We start from the raw sequence: 16,321 nt of genomic DNA on the forward strand, positions 1-16,321 counted from the left end.
GAGAAAAAAAACCCTCTGTATGTATGCAAATGAAGTTATGAAGATTTATCTGTTTCTCTACTTTGTCTACAACCCTTCAGTGAATCACAGAGACAGGCTGAATTATAAATGTGCACATTTAATGACAGTTGCTTCTGTGAATGAAACAACATATGGGCCCATGTGCTCAGACTATATACACCACATGAGAGAGAAGCATTATGTAACACTTGCCAAATACAACTTTTAATTAGTGCATCTTTCCCAAAACAAAAACAAAACAAACAAACAAAAAAAAAAGAATTAGAAGGCTACAAATCTGGCCCCAAGGTGAAGAATTATTTTACTCGGGAAGTCATAAATGTTTTCTTTATTGTGTCCTTCTAGTCATCTCAGTCTGCAAATCCATTTTACAAGGGCTGGGTGAACGTCCTTGGGTACTAATCTGAGATATGAAAAGCTCCTTAGGTCCAGTCTAGCAGATGACACAGCCACCTTTCTCCTTGAAGGGGTTCTTCTCCTCTGATATGCCTTTGACGAGGGTGTCCTCCTCCACTAGAGCCTGAATATAGTCCTTGATTTCCTCACAGCATTTAGATGTCTGAAAGCAGTAGACAGAAAGTGTATTTCAGTTTTGAAAAGCCTTTGTGATGTAATTAGTTTGACTAAATAAATTGAAGCTGTCTGATATTTACTTTTGGACATAATCAAAAACGCATCTTGAGCACACAAATCACCACAGTGTGGAGAACTTACCAACCACCTCTCAAGTTTGACTTCAAGTTTAAGCTGGTTTACTTCCATCACAGCCTTGTCCTTATCTGTCAGATCCTCCACATTTATGACCGGCATTTTCTGTCAAAAAAAAGGAAACGTTTAACCTTTTTGTTAATGCTTAAATAAATAATCTTAAAGAAAATGTTCACAATTCGTAAGACTTAGCAGAAGGGATAGGAATGCACTTACGAACGCTTACAGGAAGCAGTCCTTCACCCCCGAAATCCTGCTGAAGAATCCCTCTCCTCTCTCTCAATCTGGGTTATAAAGTAATCAGCATAAACAATTCTAATCCCCTAATCTGATTAAAACAAGGCCCCACTGAACGATCATACCAGCAGCTGAAGTACACAAAGGAAGGGGTGGGCAACTCACACAGGTGTCCATTTGAGCTCCCTTGATGTAAAAAACAAAACAAAACATGGTGATGTATTTTTTGTCTTTTATAGATTCAATTTGGAACTTTTGTTCTATTTTAACTCTGAGTTTTCTTGCAGGCTCATTTGGATATGGGTTAAGGGGTGGCGCTTCATTTATCAGGTTAATTTTGATAAGACGGCTAATCTGTGTTTAGCCTCCACCTGTCAAGGTGGAGACACATCGTTCTTCTAAACGTGAATGCCCGGCAGTTTTCCAGTTAATATCCTTCATAAAGGTAAAACCAAAGCAGTGGGATGGAATTAAGCTGCTGTGTTAAACCAATACAAATGTTAATGTGAGTTTAAACTTAACTTGCAGATAAGGCTGATTTATGGTAGGACGTCGTAGAAAGAAGCACTTTTATCATGAAATAACATGAGCCACGGTACTATTAATATGACTCTGAGTGGAAGTACGTTTGTGCGTGCGTGTGTGTGTGTGTGTGTGTGTGTGTGTGTGTGTGTGTGTGTGTGTGTGTGTGTGTGTGTGTGTGTGTGGATTCGGATCCGGTCAGACGGGTATTCTGGTGGGGACTTGCCTGTGTGGCTCAGACAAGAAAGATGTGTTAATGTTTCACAAGCGTGTGTGTCCCTAGATACAACGCAATATTGGCTCTGTGGAAATTTTACAAGGATGCTGTGTGTGTTACTGGATTGGTGCACATTCCCATCATCATCATCATCATCGTCATCATCATCATCACTAGAACCAGTTGCCTGTGGCAGTGAAAATATCTGACTCTCTCAAGCAGAGCAAGTTCCTCCTCATATTTTATTAAGACTTAGTCACATGATTTAGCGCTCCTCCACGGAATTCAGAATGTGACGTCATTAATCAACTGCAATAATTTATTTTCTTTGGAGCGCTGACTCAGTACATGCCCGTCCCTCTTCCTGACTGCTATAAAACAAGGTCTGAGTGGGGATGGTAGACAGAGCGGAAAAGTCTGGATCTCGACCAAAACTTTGCACAATGGAGCTTTGCGCATTTGCTCTGTTTACAATAATTTCCTCGTTTTGCTGCGTTTTGGCGCTGCCACCTAAAGGTAACTCCACATCATGTTTTGTTTTTTAATTTCTTCTTCGCGCTTCTTCAATGTTTTAATCAACTTTTTTAAAAGCAGTTCTGAGCTTGTTGGTTATCACAAGACCTCGGGCGTATTACAGATCCAGTTTGGCGTGTGTTGTTAAGCATTGCTTAAACTTTCTTTTCCGTGTCCTTGCAACGGTCCTCCGGTATTTCAATAAAAATCTGCTTGGTGCTTTTCAGGCGTGTGCCTTCTTCAAGTGGATGAGGGACCTTGCAGAGCCAATATCCAGCGGTATTACTACAACACCATCACCCAGAGGTGCGAGGATTTCGAATATGGAGGCTGCCAAGGGAATGCCAATAACTTCAAGAGTTATCAGGAGTGCCACAAGACGTGCTACAAAATTCCCAGTAAGTAGCCTGACCCGTGAGTTATTAGAGGTGGGAATCAGACAACACATGATATAATATTATCACAATACTTCCCTAAACATGTGATATTATTGCGATTTTTAAGATATTGTCATATGCTGAGTATTGGATTAACATGTATTGCTGTTTACTCACATTTCCAACAGCCATCTATGTCCTCAAAATGAAACTTTGTCAAAATCAGTTTTGTCCAATAAGATAAAGTTATCTCACTTCACTTATTTTTTTTTTTTACTACTAAAACCTAAAGGATAAAGCCAAAGTCAGTGTAATATATCAGTTTGTCATTGAATGAGGTCAAATTGGGAATTACAGTGGGGGAAATAATGTTAGTAAAGTATGTCAAGTTTGCTTGGAGAGTGAGACAGAATATCAATCAAAACTCCAGAAATAACACATTACACAAAAGGTATAAACTGATTTGCATGTCACTGAGTGAAATAAGTATTTAATTCCCTACAAACCAGCCAAAATGTGTGCTGGATGGGTTTCCAGTTGAGCTGATTTAATGCAGGTTTGTAACGTTAAAGTCAACTAACATTATCTCAGAATGGGGATGAACGAAGTGAGCCTACTTGTTCAGATTATTTGAATTTATTTACTTACATATCTATATACCTATATACATATCTATATACATGGCATTCCTGTATCGATACGATACATGGATCATTAGGGATGAAATTCTGGGCCAGTACCCATGTTTTAAGTAACAATTTAGCTGATCTTTAGCTTTTGATTTTGCTACTTATCCTGCCTTCTCTTCCAGGGGAAAAAAATATTGTCATTAAACATGAAATTATTTATGTGATTCTAAAATTTTTCAACTCTTCTTTACACCATCTTTGAACATTTATCCAGCCCACAACACATAAGTATTGGGCATTGACACAGATAAATTACATTTTCTTTCAGTATCAGCTGACATTCGGCAGATACATCAGTGATGGTGACCTTAGGCATGTCCATTTTATTTCATTTTTAGGAAACTAGCCAGTGCCTCTCTGGTTGTTAACCTGTTCATATGAATTAATTAGTGTTGTTTCACCAGATCTCACTGTTAAATGTTGATTTTTTTCCCATTCTTCTCCACAGAGGTTCCCCCAATCTGCAGATTTCCTAAAGAAGAGGGACCCTGCCGGGGTCTCATCTCCCGCTACTTCTTCAACATGACCACCATGCAGTGTGAGCCATTTAATTACGGTGGCTGCCAGGGGAATTCCAACCGCTTCCTTAATCTAGCCTCTTGCATGGAGTACTGCAGTCCAAAAAAAGGTGAGCAGATTACCCCCCTGAGTCATCCCTGTGAGGATACACAATAGACAAAATCATTGCATTCACAAGGAAATGATTAAACAATAACTGGCGAGCTCTTCCTTGTGTTGTGTTCCTTGTGTTACAGCAATCCCCGTGCTCTGCCGGGATCCTCTGGACAAAGGGAAGTGTTCAGCCACCATACCTCGCTATTACTATAACACAGCCACCAAGACGTGTGAGGAGTTTGTCTACTCAGGCTGCGGTGGGAGCAACAACAACTTTGTCTCGCGGCAAGCCTGCATAGACGTGTGCGCAAAAGGTGTGCAAACCTGAGCCGGGCGGGAAGGGTGCATGGGCGTATGTTTCACAGCTCATTGTGAAGTCTTTATCTGAAGATGATAATTTCAGGAGAATTTTCTGACTGCTTAATTCAATAATGGGAGCATTTGAATTGCCACTCAGACCCACTTAGTGGATGGAAATAGGAGAAAATTCAGAAAGTCTGGGGGAAATTGGAAAGAGACCAAATTATGCTCAGTTGATTTATTATCAGGCATAAAAATGCTTGGTATCTTGAAAAAATAAAACTACTGGCTTTGACTCAGGCTGGATGATGCTTTCCAAAGCATTCATCCACTGCTGCCAATTGCTATGCTATGATCTGGAGGAAACCAAGCAAAATCTGTTCCTAGAAAGCCAGTTTGGTTAATTGTGAGACTAAAAAGTGCACAATTGTTAGTATTATATGTTATGCTAATCAGCTGTTATGCTTTTTTTTTTTGCTTTTTGTTTTTGTTCCAGGATGGAAAAAGCATCCAGGCCAAGGAAAAATTCTGCGAATGAGAAAAAATAGAAAACCCATCACTTATTTGCAGGCGTAAATGTTTGACACTTGTACTAAGGAATTCGCTCTTGGAGAATTTCCACATGGAAGCTAATGTGTGTTTGTTTATGCTGAAATATCGACCAGGCTGCCTATGCCCTTGTGTGACATATTTTGACCGCATTTGTAAAGTCATTAGAGCATTTTTCTGAATTTTTTATTGACTGTATGCTGTCAGTAAAGTTCAAGAGGATGGATTGCTGCTGCTGATGCTGTTGATTCATGTTCAACATTCCTGATTATGTATTTTAATACCGTACGAATGTAATGTATGCTTTTCTTTTGTTCAGTTACAATTTTTTACATGAAATATCCTGAATTTGTTCAGGAATTCTGCCTTTTCTGCATTTTGATAACGCTGTGTTAAGCAAATTACTGTACTGTGCGGTATTTTCATAAAAGTAAAAACTAAAATTATGCGGATTTCGTCTTCTTCAACCATTACCATGCACATAAACCCACAGAGTGTCTGCTTTTACCCTAAAAACTTGGCTGGTTTCTTCACTTTCCCTCAGTCACTTGCACTTTATCTCCAGGCTGCTCTTCCGTTCCTTACTAATGTTGCTGTCTTCCCTCCTTATCTGGTAATACTTTTCAAGGCGCTCGAGCCTATCTCATTCGTTCCAGCGCAGCCTTGACTCGGGAAGGAAGCAATCATGGGGCAGGGAAACACTGCTGTGGCAGGTTCATTAGAACAGCGCTGCATATTTAGAGGAGAGCAAGCTGCAGGTTTACAACACATGAGTCATGAGCTTTCAGAAATATTGTCTGCAAATGTTTTAGCAATTATAATGTAATTATAGTGAAATACACACTATAACACGCCCCATAGCAGAAAGCATCCATGCAGGAAAATGAATGCACATGTATATTTTCCTCCCAACCTCAGTTAATAAAAGGGTTTTAACAATTGTGTTTTGGTCAGTAGTTTTTCAGATAATATACTCTCTTTATCATGAAGATAAATCACAATGGTCTATAATGTCATTAAGGAAAGCAGGCTGTTAGTATGAACATCCTGACTGCCTTAAATCTGTGCTCTGCTCCATCTCTTGTAATACAATAAGTAAGTGCCGTGTGATTCTTCAGACAATAAATATTTATTGAAGATATAAATGGAAACTACTCATCCATCTGGCTCAAATATAAATAGTAATAAAAGGGAATGCATTTGGCTCGGGATATTGCTTTGAGTACCAAAGCTAAATCATCTATTAAAAGTATGCAAGGGAGCAGTCATCCTAACAGTATGCAGCCGTTAAAAAGCCATATATATATATATATATATATATATATATATATATATATATATATATCTATATATATATCTATATATATATATATATATATATATATATATATATATATATATATATATATGGGGAAACATGTTTACCTTCTGACTGTTAAATCATAATTGCACCTTGCAGCAGCATATTCTTCCGTGGTGCCTTTAAATCAACAAATGATGTGACAAATCTTTGAAACGGCAAAACAAGAAGAAAAATGGACTCAGTTATGAACTTTAAATCACAACAAAGCTCAGTCTACGACTATTAGCAAGTGTCAGTATCACACTGATTGCTGATTTTGTGCAGTTCAGGTGAACTGAGATGAATTGATCGTGCTCTGGTTATTACATTAGCTGCAGTACATTAGATAATGTAAGTAATTTTGCTCCTCATTCTCAATAGTGATTAATGAATACTTACAGTGAAACATGATCATCATTTAAAAGTGCATCAATTCAATATAGAAGGCTTCTTTTCACCATGTGTCAAACAGCAATGTTGCTCTGTGCCAAGATGCCTGAGTGTACTGGAGATGTAGGTGAACGCCAAGGGGAGAAGCTTCTCAGACGCCACCTGGTGGCTGATTCACAAATCTAAGAAGAACCAAACCAAACTTAGTATAAATATACTTAATACTACTATATTACTCTATTTACTTCTACTAAATGAGCACATCAATATTTAATGAACAATGTGAAAGCCACTGGGTATGTCTGAATGCTTTAATCTAAGCTTTAAACTTTAGGTACAACAGTAGCTATCCGTATATTGGAGGAACCCGTGCCAAGCATCTTAGAGTGTTGACTCAGCAGCATTTATTCATTCAGAGCCTGTTTCTGTAAGTCCATCAAGTTTCTCGGGGTGGGGGGGAAGCTTTATGGTTTATAAATGTTTTATAAATTTATTTTTGGGCACCAAACCAAATCATTTTGTGTTCTAGGAAGTCTGACACTGGTGGATGGTGAAGCAATGTAATTTGACAAGCACGGCCTCTCAAAATGGGAACACTGTCCTAAGCTGATCAATCTTGTCCACTGTGCAAGTGTTCCCAAACCCCGAAGAGGTAATCCATTATAGCTATTTGTGATATCATCAACAAACAAAACAGCCTTCTCTGTGGATTGATCTCTAACTTTGTTGTTGCTCATGCGAACTCCCGAGCTAACATAACAGGATGTGAGCACAGCTCTTGATGCTGAATAGAAAAAGACATCAGTGGATGTCATTTTTCCTTTTTCCGTAACTTAAGTAGTTTGCCTTTGTGACGTGGGCCTTCAATAGGGAAACAGTATCACATCACAATTAGCATATATCAACTTAAATCCGTTCACTTTTATTTATTTAGGAGCAAATCACACCAACAGTCACCTCAAGGTGCTTTATATTTTTAGGTAAAAACCCTCCAATGATACAAAGAAAACCCCAAAAGTCCAACGACAGCCTTATTAGCATGCCCTTGGCGACAGTGGGAAGGAAAAACTCCTTTTAACAGGAAGTCATCTGTCACAACCATTTAAAGTTGAAGTCACCTTGATAAGATTGCTGCAAAGAGTTGCAACAAGTCTAAATTTGTATTAGTTTTGTGTTGCCGTGCTTTTTCTGACTTACCTCATGACCTCTTGGAAATATCCTCAAAGCCTTTGTTGAGGAGCCCTAACTTCCAGTAGCGCAAGTGTGTTATTATGTTTAGAACTGTGACTACAGGAGTAATGTACGCCACACGCGTTTTCTATTTTAAGAGTCGCCATTTCTTTTGCTGTCACATCACAGAGTTGGTCTGTTTCAAGCGTAGACCAAACATGCCAGCTGCCCTCTGTGTCCCGACATGTCATCAGAGTTTCCCCGGCATTCATCACCGTCTGCTGCATAAAGTGAGACGTCTCTGTCCCTCTCCCCTCACATACTGAAGATTGATGTGTCTGTTGAGGAGAATCTGGACTGTTCTTCACAGTCCATCTGGCTTCCAAACACATGTATCTGTTGTACAATTAAACAAGTCAGGCAACTCCTTGTGCTTCTGACATGTTTTGGAAGACTTTGAGGTACAAATTCTGAATCAATTCCCAGAGAAAATGCCAACAGAAATAGACGGAAAAGAGCTGTGTGTGCAGTGATCTGCACACCTCACTACTCCTGTTCATCGTGCTGTGGCTTGGGTAGTGGTGCGGTAATTAGTTTTTGAGGTGAATATTAACTTCTACAGTTTCCATGACAGATTGTAGTTTTAGTAATAACTGTAAGAGTTAATCATTGTTTAATAGACTTTAAGCATGCCCACCGTCCACAGGTCCTTGCAGTAACATCTTCCTCTTGTTGTTTGAGAATTGCATCTCTTTTGCAGCAGATGACTCACAGCTGTGAATAAATCATTTTCTTCCACCTACCTGCAAATGTGACACACTCCTTTTTTATTAAGAAAGATTAAAAATGATTTGAGCATAACGAACAAATAGAGAGGATGAAATATTAAAATCGAATAAATAAAAATTACGATTTCAACCTGTGAAGGAGCCTTTCTTTTTCCCCTTTTCCTTTTGTGTTTCAATTATCAGCTTCCCTGAGGTCAAAGACTTTATATTAAGCCAGTGTTCAGCAGTTCTCTGAAGACAAGCCGACTCAGCACATCGGCACAGCTGAATTTGCTCCGTGATTTGCTTTATATATATATATATATATATATATGTGTGTGTGTATTGCTTATGCTCACCCCTTTGAGGGTTGAACTGGACAGCTGCAAAACCTACAAATAAGCTGTGAAGTGAAGATCTGAAAAAATGGATGCAATTATGACATATTCATAGAAAAAGTGCAGGCTAAAGAGCATAGTCATCAATCAATAATTATGAACACTGGGAAGTAAAACTATTTGGATGGTATCCAGTAGGTCATCAAAATAAACTAGCTTATAAAATTGCAGTACAGATTTATGTTATTATCTCCCACTAGTTCGCCACTAAATGCAGCGTGTTAGTGTTGTGAATTTTTCACAGCACACATTTTGACTTTTCACAGCAGGAAAAGCAAAAGCATTACTAAAAGCATTAATGATGCTTCTGTTGTGCTCGTGTACCTTGGTAAAACCGTGAAATTTGAAATATTAAAAGCACATACACACACACACACACACACACAATCTGTTATCTGTCAGACATTTGTGAGAGATCTGGTAACTCAGGTGTGCACTGAAAAGAAGGATGTCGAGGTAAGTAGAGGTTCAGTAAGACGCTGGCAATAAGAAGAAGCAAACTGGTATACATGTGAAAAGCTAAATAGAAGCTAGCTGTAGATGGCAAACACATAACAAATAAGGCAGATGGCAAGGTTGGGAAGCAGCAGCTGAAATGGACTGGATGAGCTGAAGAGAACAAGTGAGTGGACTCCTATATACAGTGTGTAGGGGGAGACCGGCGATAATAGCAACACATTCGGTTCCTCATAACAGAAACAAGCTAAAGTAATAGCAGTTTTTCTGCACACACTCATTAGGATTCACTCTGTGACTGTGGAAGAAGTGCAGAGGAACGAGGACAAAACTGATTTTGACATAAAGAAGTCACTTTTTGGATGTTGACTATTTTCTTCTGCAATCTAAAGTTTAGATGACTGTGAATTTTGAAGTTATATCAGCTTTACCCCCTAGACTATCTGTTAAAACTATACATAAACAACCCATGCTAATATAGGTCCTGCTAGCTAGAATACAAGATTGTAACTTGGGGCATTTCCCTGCAAATAGTAACAGTTAGAATCTGGTTTTTAAGTGATGACATATGAACCCTGCGGGTCCAAACTCTGCGTTTATTAAGGTTGTTGTGTATTTACCATGTGTTAATGCTTTGTATCTTGTTCTATTTAACCTGAACAAGCCCCTAAAAAAAGTCAGTCATCAATGTTGCCTTCCTTGGTTTTTATTACCAAAAGCTCAGTTTTTAACAACAGCCCAGCCCATGCTGGTAAGTTTACCATTTAGTTTACCTGCCATGCGATTGCATTTGTCCCTAAACATTGGGAACCCTTGCGTTAACTTTTATCGAGTGGAAAAAAGTCAGCGTTCATCCTCCAGCTTCACTACATTTATATTATGCTAACATAGCTGTGTTGTTAGTGAGCACATAGCAAATCATTATATACCAGCTAGTGCGACTTCAGTAACCCTACAAAAGTCACTGCTGTTTAGTTTTCTGTCTTCATTTATGTGATAAATAGCAGTGATAGCAGAGCTGTACATTTTTTCTTTCAGAAATGGTTTTGTAAATGGTATGTTATTGTGGCGAGCTCAGACAAGGAGGAGACGGAGGTATCGTTTGGTCTTGCTTCCCCTGAGCTAGCCAGGGAGCACAGCCGTTTATTTACATTCGCAGCAAACACTGCCGCTAGCTAACTGCTCAGCGCGGCAACAACAACAACACAGGGCGCCCTCTGACCCCGGAAGGACACACCGTCACAGCGAGAGGGCGTCACCTGTCACTATGGCAACATAAACAAAACATAACTGTACAAACAGAACCCCGAACAGCCCTGACCCACTACATAGCCCCCACCTAAGGGGTCAGTCGTCCACGACGACCCCATTACCCCACACAAAGTCCTGCAAATATCCAGGTGCCTTCTTTTGGCGCACCGGCCAGTCACGACCGGCGGGGGAAAAGTCACTTGGGTCAGAACATGGGGTGCCACCATCATCCCCTGCTCCGGCGTCTGCTGGAGCGAGCGGTCGGTACGGTGAGAGCCTGTCCCGGTGCAACACCACCATGCGCCCCGGGCCCGGCATGCGGATACGGTACACCACGTCTGTTAGCCGCACCATGACCTCTGCCGGCCCTTGCCAGTGACTGCAGAGTTTGGGGGACACTCCTCTCTTGCGAACCGGGCAGTACACCCAAACCTTGCCGCCAGGCATGAAAACCCCCCCTCGGCACTTGGTGTCGTAGGCTCTTTTCTGTCGTACTCCGGCGCTGGCCTGGGCCTGGCGGGTGTAGCCATGAACCACCTGCAGCCGCTCCCTGAGCCTCCTGTAGTAGTCCATCTCTGGCCCACCATCAATCTCCGGCTCGGGGGGGGACCCGAACACCAGATCCACAGGCGTCCGGAGCTCCCGTCCAAACATCAGAGCGGCAGGTGTGCACTGGCTGGACTCCTGCACCGCAGTCCGATACGACCAAAGGACCAGGGGCAGATGTCGGTCCCAATCTCGCTGGTGGCGGCTGGTGAGAATGGCGAGCTGGGTGGCCAGCGTGCGGTTGAAGCGCTCAACCAAGCCATCGCTTTGTGGGTGGAGCGGTGTGGTTCTCGTCTTCTCCACCCCCAGTCGCCGGCAGATCTCTCCGAAGACCTTCGATTCAAAGTTACGCCCCTGGTCACTGTGGAGCTCAGCCGGGACCCCAAAACGGGTGAACATCTCCTCCACCAGCTTCTCGGCCGTCGTCGTTGCGCTCTGGTCCGGCACCGCGTAGGCCTCTGGCCACTTCGTGAAATAGTCCATAGCCACCAACACATACCGGTTCCCTGACTCTGTGACGGGGAAAGGCCCTAGAACGTCCACTCCCACTCTTTCCATTGGGGCCCCCACCAGGTACTGCTGAAGGGGGGCAGTGGAGCGTTGAGTTGGGCCCTTCTGTGCCGTGCAGGTGTCACAGCAGTGCACATGGAGTTCCACATCCCGTCGACAGCCAGGCCAGTAGAACCGTCCCCTGAGGCGGTGGAGAGTTTTGGCGTTCCCATAGTGTCCTGCCCCCACCGAGCCATGGACCAGCTCAAGCACCTGCGACCGCAGCGACCGAGGCACCAACAGCTGCAAGAGATCTCTGCCCTGACCGGGGGCCCGCCATCTCCGGTACAGGAGGCCGTCGTGGGTCTCCAGATTGTTGTGCTGGGAGTAGTAGGCCTTCACCTCGGGCTCCTGTCCCGACACCCCCGTCCAGGCGGGGCGTTGCGCCGCCTCCAGCCAGGCCCCCACCTGAACCAACGTCGCGTCGGCCTCCTGCTCCCGCTTCAGCTGCTACGTTGTCAATGGGAGCCACCCCCCTCCGCCGGCTGTGGCCTGAGCAGTAGCCACCCCCAGCACCTCCTGGGCCCGCTCTTCCTGTCGCAGGCAGTAGCGGCACTCGACGGCTACGCAGGGCCGTCTGGAGAGGGCATCAGCGTTGCCATGCTGTCGACCTGGCCGATGCTGGATCTCGAAGTCATAGCCCTGAAGGACCTCCAGCCAGCGGGCCACCTGCCCTTCTGGGTGTTTGAAGTTCAGGAGCCAAGTCAGAGATGCATGGTCAGTGCGCAGGAGGAACCGGCAGCCGTGCAGATATGGCTGGAAGTGCCGCACCGCTAGCACTACAGCCAGCAGCTCCCGCCGGGTCACGCAGTAGTTCCTCTCGGCTCGCCCCAAGGCACGACTGAAGTACGCCACCACCCGTTCTCCAGCCTCGTCCTGCTGGGAAAGGACCGCCCCGACCCCTACATTGCTAGCATCAGTGTCCACAATAAAAGGTTGCCGGGCGTCGGGGTAGGCCAGGACTGGGGCTCTGGTGAGGGCCTCCTTCAGCTGTTTAAAAGCCGCAGCACAGGCATCCCCCCAGCCAAACAGCTGTCCCTTGTCAGTCAGGCGGTGGAGGGGGCTGGCCATTGTCGCGAACCCTTTGATGAACCGACGGTAGTAGGAGGCTAGGCCCAGGAAGCTCCGCAGTTCTTGGACGTTCGAGGGAGTCGGCCAGTCTCGGACCGCAGCCACTTTTGCGGGGTCAGTGGCGACACCTCGAGCGCTGATCACATGGCCCAAGAACGTGGTCTCTCTCGCCAACAGGCGGCATTTCGCGGGGTTGAGCCGCAGCCCAGCTCGTCGGATGGCACTCAAGACCTCGCTCAGGTGAGACAGTGCACTGTCGAAGTCGCCACCGTGCACCAACAGGTCATCCAGGTACACAACGCAGCGGCTACGAGGGATATCCACGAGCACCCTCTCCATCAGCCTCTCAAACGTCGCTGGCGCATTGCAAAGCCCAAATGGCATGACCCTGAACTGCCACAGCCCCTGTCCAATGGTGAATGCAGTCTTAGGCCTTGCGTCGGGGGCTAGCTCCACCTGCCAGTAACCGCTGCGTAGGTCGAGGGAGCTGAACCAACTGGAGCCGGTAACGTAATCTAGGGCCTCGTCGATCCGCGGCAGCGGGTACGAGTCCTTCTTGGTGACTGCATTGAGACGGCGAAAGTCCACGCAGAACCTCGGGCTGCCATCCTTCTTCCCCACCAGAACCACGGGTGCCGCCCATGGGCTATTGCATGGCTCGATCACCCCAGCCGCAGCCATCTCACGGATCTTCTCTTCCGCTACCTGCCGTTTCGAGAGGGGCAGCCGGTGTGGGCGCAGACGGATGGGCTGAGCAGAGCCGGTGTCGATGGTGTGCTGGACCAGACTCGTCTGCCTGCAGTCTTTGTCACTGGCGGCAAAGATGTACACATTCTCGTCCAGGAGGCACCTCAACCGCTGGCGCTGGTCGACGTTGAGGCCTACGCTGCTGCGCTGCCAAAGGTCATCAACAGCCTCGATGGTCTCGGTCGAAGGAGGTTTGTCAGGCTGAGAGGCTGAGGCTGAGGCGAGTGGAGATGACCCGGAGCCACCGGCATCCGAAATCTGCTGAGCGGCAGCTGCCCGACGCCTGTCTCGTCTGGTCCCCGCTCCCTGCTTTTGGCCGCGCTGGAGAGCAAAAGTCTCTGCGCCAAGAGTGATAGCCAGCTTTGCGGTGTCGACGCAGGCCCCCCAGCGGCTCAGCAGATCCAGGCCAATGATGCACTGGTCTTGAATGTCGGCGAGCCAGAAGTCGTGCACCAGCTCTAGATCCTTCACTCGGATCCGCAACGGTTTCTTCCCCCGCATAACAGTTTTCTCCCCCGTCACTGTCATCAGCTGGGTGTCTGTGGGCAACCAACCCTTCACCAGTGGCCCGGATGTTTCAGGGAGCACGCCAGGTCGTATCAGGGAAATGGTAGACCCCGTGTCCACCAGGGCCTGACATGGCTGGTCCTCAACACAGCAGCTCAGGTGGAGTCCCTTGAGGTGCCCAACTCGGCCCACCACTGTGCATCGTCCTTGGAGGGGGGCAGGAAGCTGGAGCGGTGGTCCCCTCGCTACACCGCTCCCTCCTCGTTTCCCTGAGGCTGCGTAGTTCCGGTCTTCGGGGCTGGTGCTGGGCAGTCACGTGCCACGTGGCCAGGCTCATCGCACCGGTAGCAGCGGTCGGTTGGTCGACGAGGACGCCTCCGGGGCACCGAGGGTTGCAGCTGGGACATCTCGGCGACCTCCCCCTCCCCGTCGCAGTCTGCGGCTCTGATTTGGGGGTAGTTTGGGGGGGGCACCTGCTGGTTAGGTCGCGAGGTGAGCACCGGCTCGGCCCTTTCAGCCTCAAGGAGCGCCTCACGGAGGGTCTGAGGCATGGCCAGGCGGACGTGTTGGCGTAGTCGCTCTGGGAAAAGTCCTCGCAGAAAAGCATGCAGGCTAAGCTCCTCACGGGCCGCTGCTGGAAACTCCGGGTAGCCACGACGAGCATACAGCAACACGTCTGCTGCAAAGGTGCCCAGGCTCTCCCCTGGTCGACGGCTCCGGTTGGTTAGCTGCTCTCTGCTCTGATCAGTGGAGTGCCGCTGCCCGAATCGCCTCTCGAGTGCCGCGGTGAGGGCCTGGAGCTCATGCTGCTCTGCCGGGGCTAGGTCAAGGAGTATCTGCAGTGCATCTCCCTCTAATGCTAGTGCTAGGTGTGTAGCAGTCTCCTCTTCGCTCCAGCCACTATGTCTGGCGGCTAGCCGCACTTGTGAGAGGTAGGGCTCTAACGGGGTTAGCCCGTTGTATTTCGGTACCTTAACTGGCGTGGTAGGCATAACTGCTCGCGGTTGGGGGCTCGGCGTGTGGGTCGACAGAGGTAGCCCATGAAGCATTGCCCTAGCATCTGTCGCAACGGGCCGCCGCCGCGGTGCGCTCGCACCATCGGGACCCGTCGGGGGACTTACATGGCCGCTCACATCCTCTCTCTTCCATCGCCAGTTTCCCAAGCGGGGAATGTTCTCCTCGACGGCTTGCTCCAGCCTCTGAATGTCTCTCTCCATTACGGCGAGGGTGAGCTATCCCACTTCTGACACCAATGTGGCGAGCTCAGACAAGGAGGAGACAGAGGTATCGTTTGGTCTTGCTTCCCCTGAGCTAGCCAGGGAGCACAGCCGTTTATTTACATTCGCAGCAAACACTGCCGCTAGCTAACTGCTCAGCGCGGCAACAACAACAACACAGGGCGCCCTCTGACCCCGGAAGGACACACCGTCGCAGCGAGAGGGCGTCACCTGTCACTATGGCAACATAAACAAAACATAACTGTACAAACAGAACCCCGAACAGCCCTGACCCACTACATTATGTTTAGGTGGAAACTAGCGAGCTAACTCCCTGCTAACTTCCAACTCCAGTAAATCGTCAGGGATGCCTGGATGTTAAACTTAATTGTTACACCTGGTAGAGCAGTCACACTGATCATTTTATTAAAGATGAAAGAATTTAGAGAGTTTTTAACTCTCAGTGATGCCGCAGTGTTCGTTTGACTTTGGGACCTGAAGCGGAGTTTGGACCCGGAAATGGCTAATGACGTCAGGCTTAAAGACCAGATTGCAGGCATCTTATTTCTCTATCTTATTGCCATAAAGGTAACTCTAAAACTCTGACTTCTTGCATTAAGATGAATATTAAAGCCTTGTCCTTGGTAGTGAAAATATATTAGTTGTAGTATTAGTGCACAAAAAATGGTGCTTTTCTCAAAAGATGAGTAGTGTAACTCGAGTAGTCTGACTTATGAAGTAAACTGTAAAAAAAAAAAAAGGTTGCCCCGGGTCTCACCAGCTAGTTTTGTGATTTAAATACAATATTTTTTAATGATTACATTCTGAAAGTATAGTTAGCACTCAGGGAAAAGACATCATTACGCAGCCTATGGGGAGAGCACAGCGAATGAAAGTCTGTCCTTGATGCTGAACCTGTGGCAAAGGTGGTACTGAGGGATAGGTGCAGGATTTTCTACTTAATGCAGTACTCACACATTGATGTGAATGCTGAGATATTTGTCACTGTACGTGCACCTTACTAGCTATGAAGTAACGCCTGCATAAAACCATTCAGATGCAGGAAAAAATGCTCAACCTCTAAACATCTGAAACCACTATGTGAATTTGGTAGATCGAATGAATACATTAAATTAAATGAAGCTTTAAAAAAGAGAGCACA

The 16,321-nt window shown here is 45.9% G+C and overlaps 2 protein-coding genes across 2 annotated transcripts; one reads left to right on the forward strand and one right to left on the reverse strand.

Moving 5' to 3' along the window:
- Window positions 1–98: 98 nt before the first annotated feature.
- gngt1 (guanine nucleotide binding protein (G protein), gamma transducing activity polypeptide 1) lies at window positions 99–999 on the reverse strand. The gene is made up of 3 exons (XM_084919357.1): window positions 946–999; window positions 736–834; window positions 99–580 (listed from the first exon to the last, which is right to left on the reverse strand). Exons 2-3 carry the CDS (start codon window positions 829–831, stop codon window positions 455–457), a joined length of 222 nt encoding a protein of 73 aa, XP_084775483.1. The 5' UTR covers window positions 832–834; window positions 946–999; the 3' UTR covers window positions 99–454.
- A 784-nt stretch (window positions 1,000–1,783) lies between these two features.
- Window positions 1,784–5,687, forward strand: tfpi2 (tissue factor pathway inhibitor 2). The gene is made up of 5 exons (XM_084919355.1): window positions 1,784–2,221; window positions 2,446–2,616; window positions 3,733–3,912; window positions 4,040–4,213; window positions 4,696–5,687. The coding sequence occupies exons 1-5, from the start codon at window positions 2,101–2,103 to the stop codon at window positions 4,773–4,775; spliced, it is 726 nt and encodes a 241-aa protein (XP_084775481.1). The 5' UTR covers window positions 1,784–2,100; the 3' UTR covers window positions 4,776–5,687.
- The last annotated feature ends 10,634 nt before the right edge of the window (window positions 5,688–16,321 follow it).

This window comes from Perissodus microlepis, chromosome 22, assembly GCF_051167445.1.
Source record: "Perissodus microlepis isolate ML-2025 ecotype Zambia chromosome 22, ASM5116744v1, whole genome shotgun sequence".
In the NCBI taxonomy this organism is placed as follows: Eukaryota; Metazoa; Chordata; class Actinopteri; order Cichliformes; family Cichlidae; genus Perissodus; species Perissodus microlepis.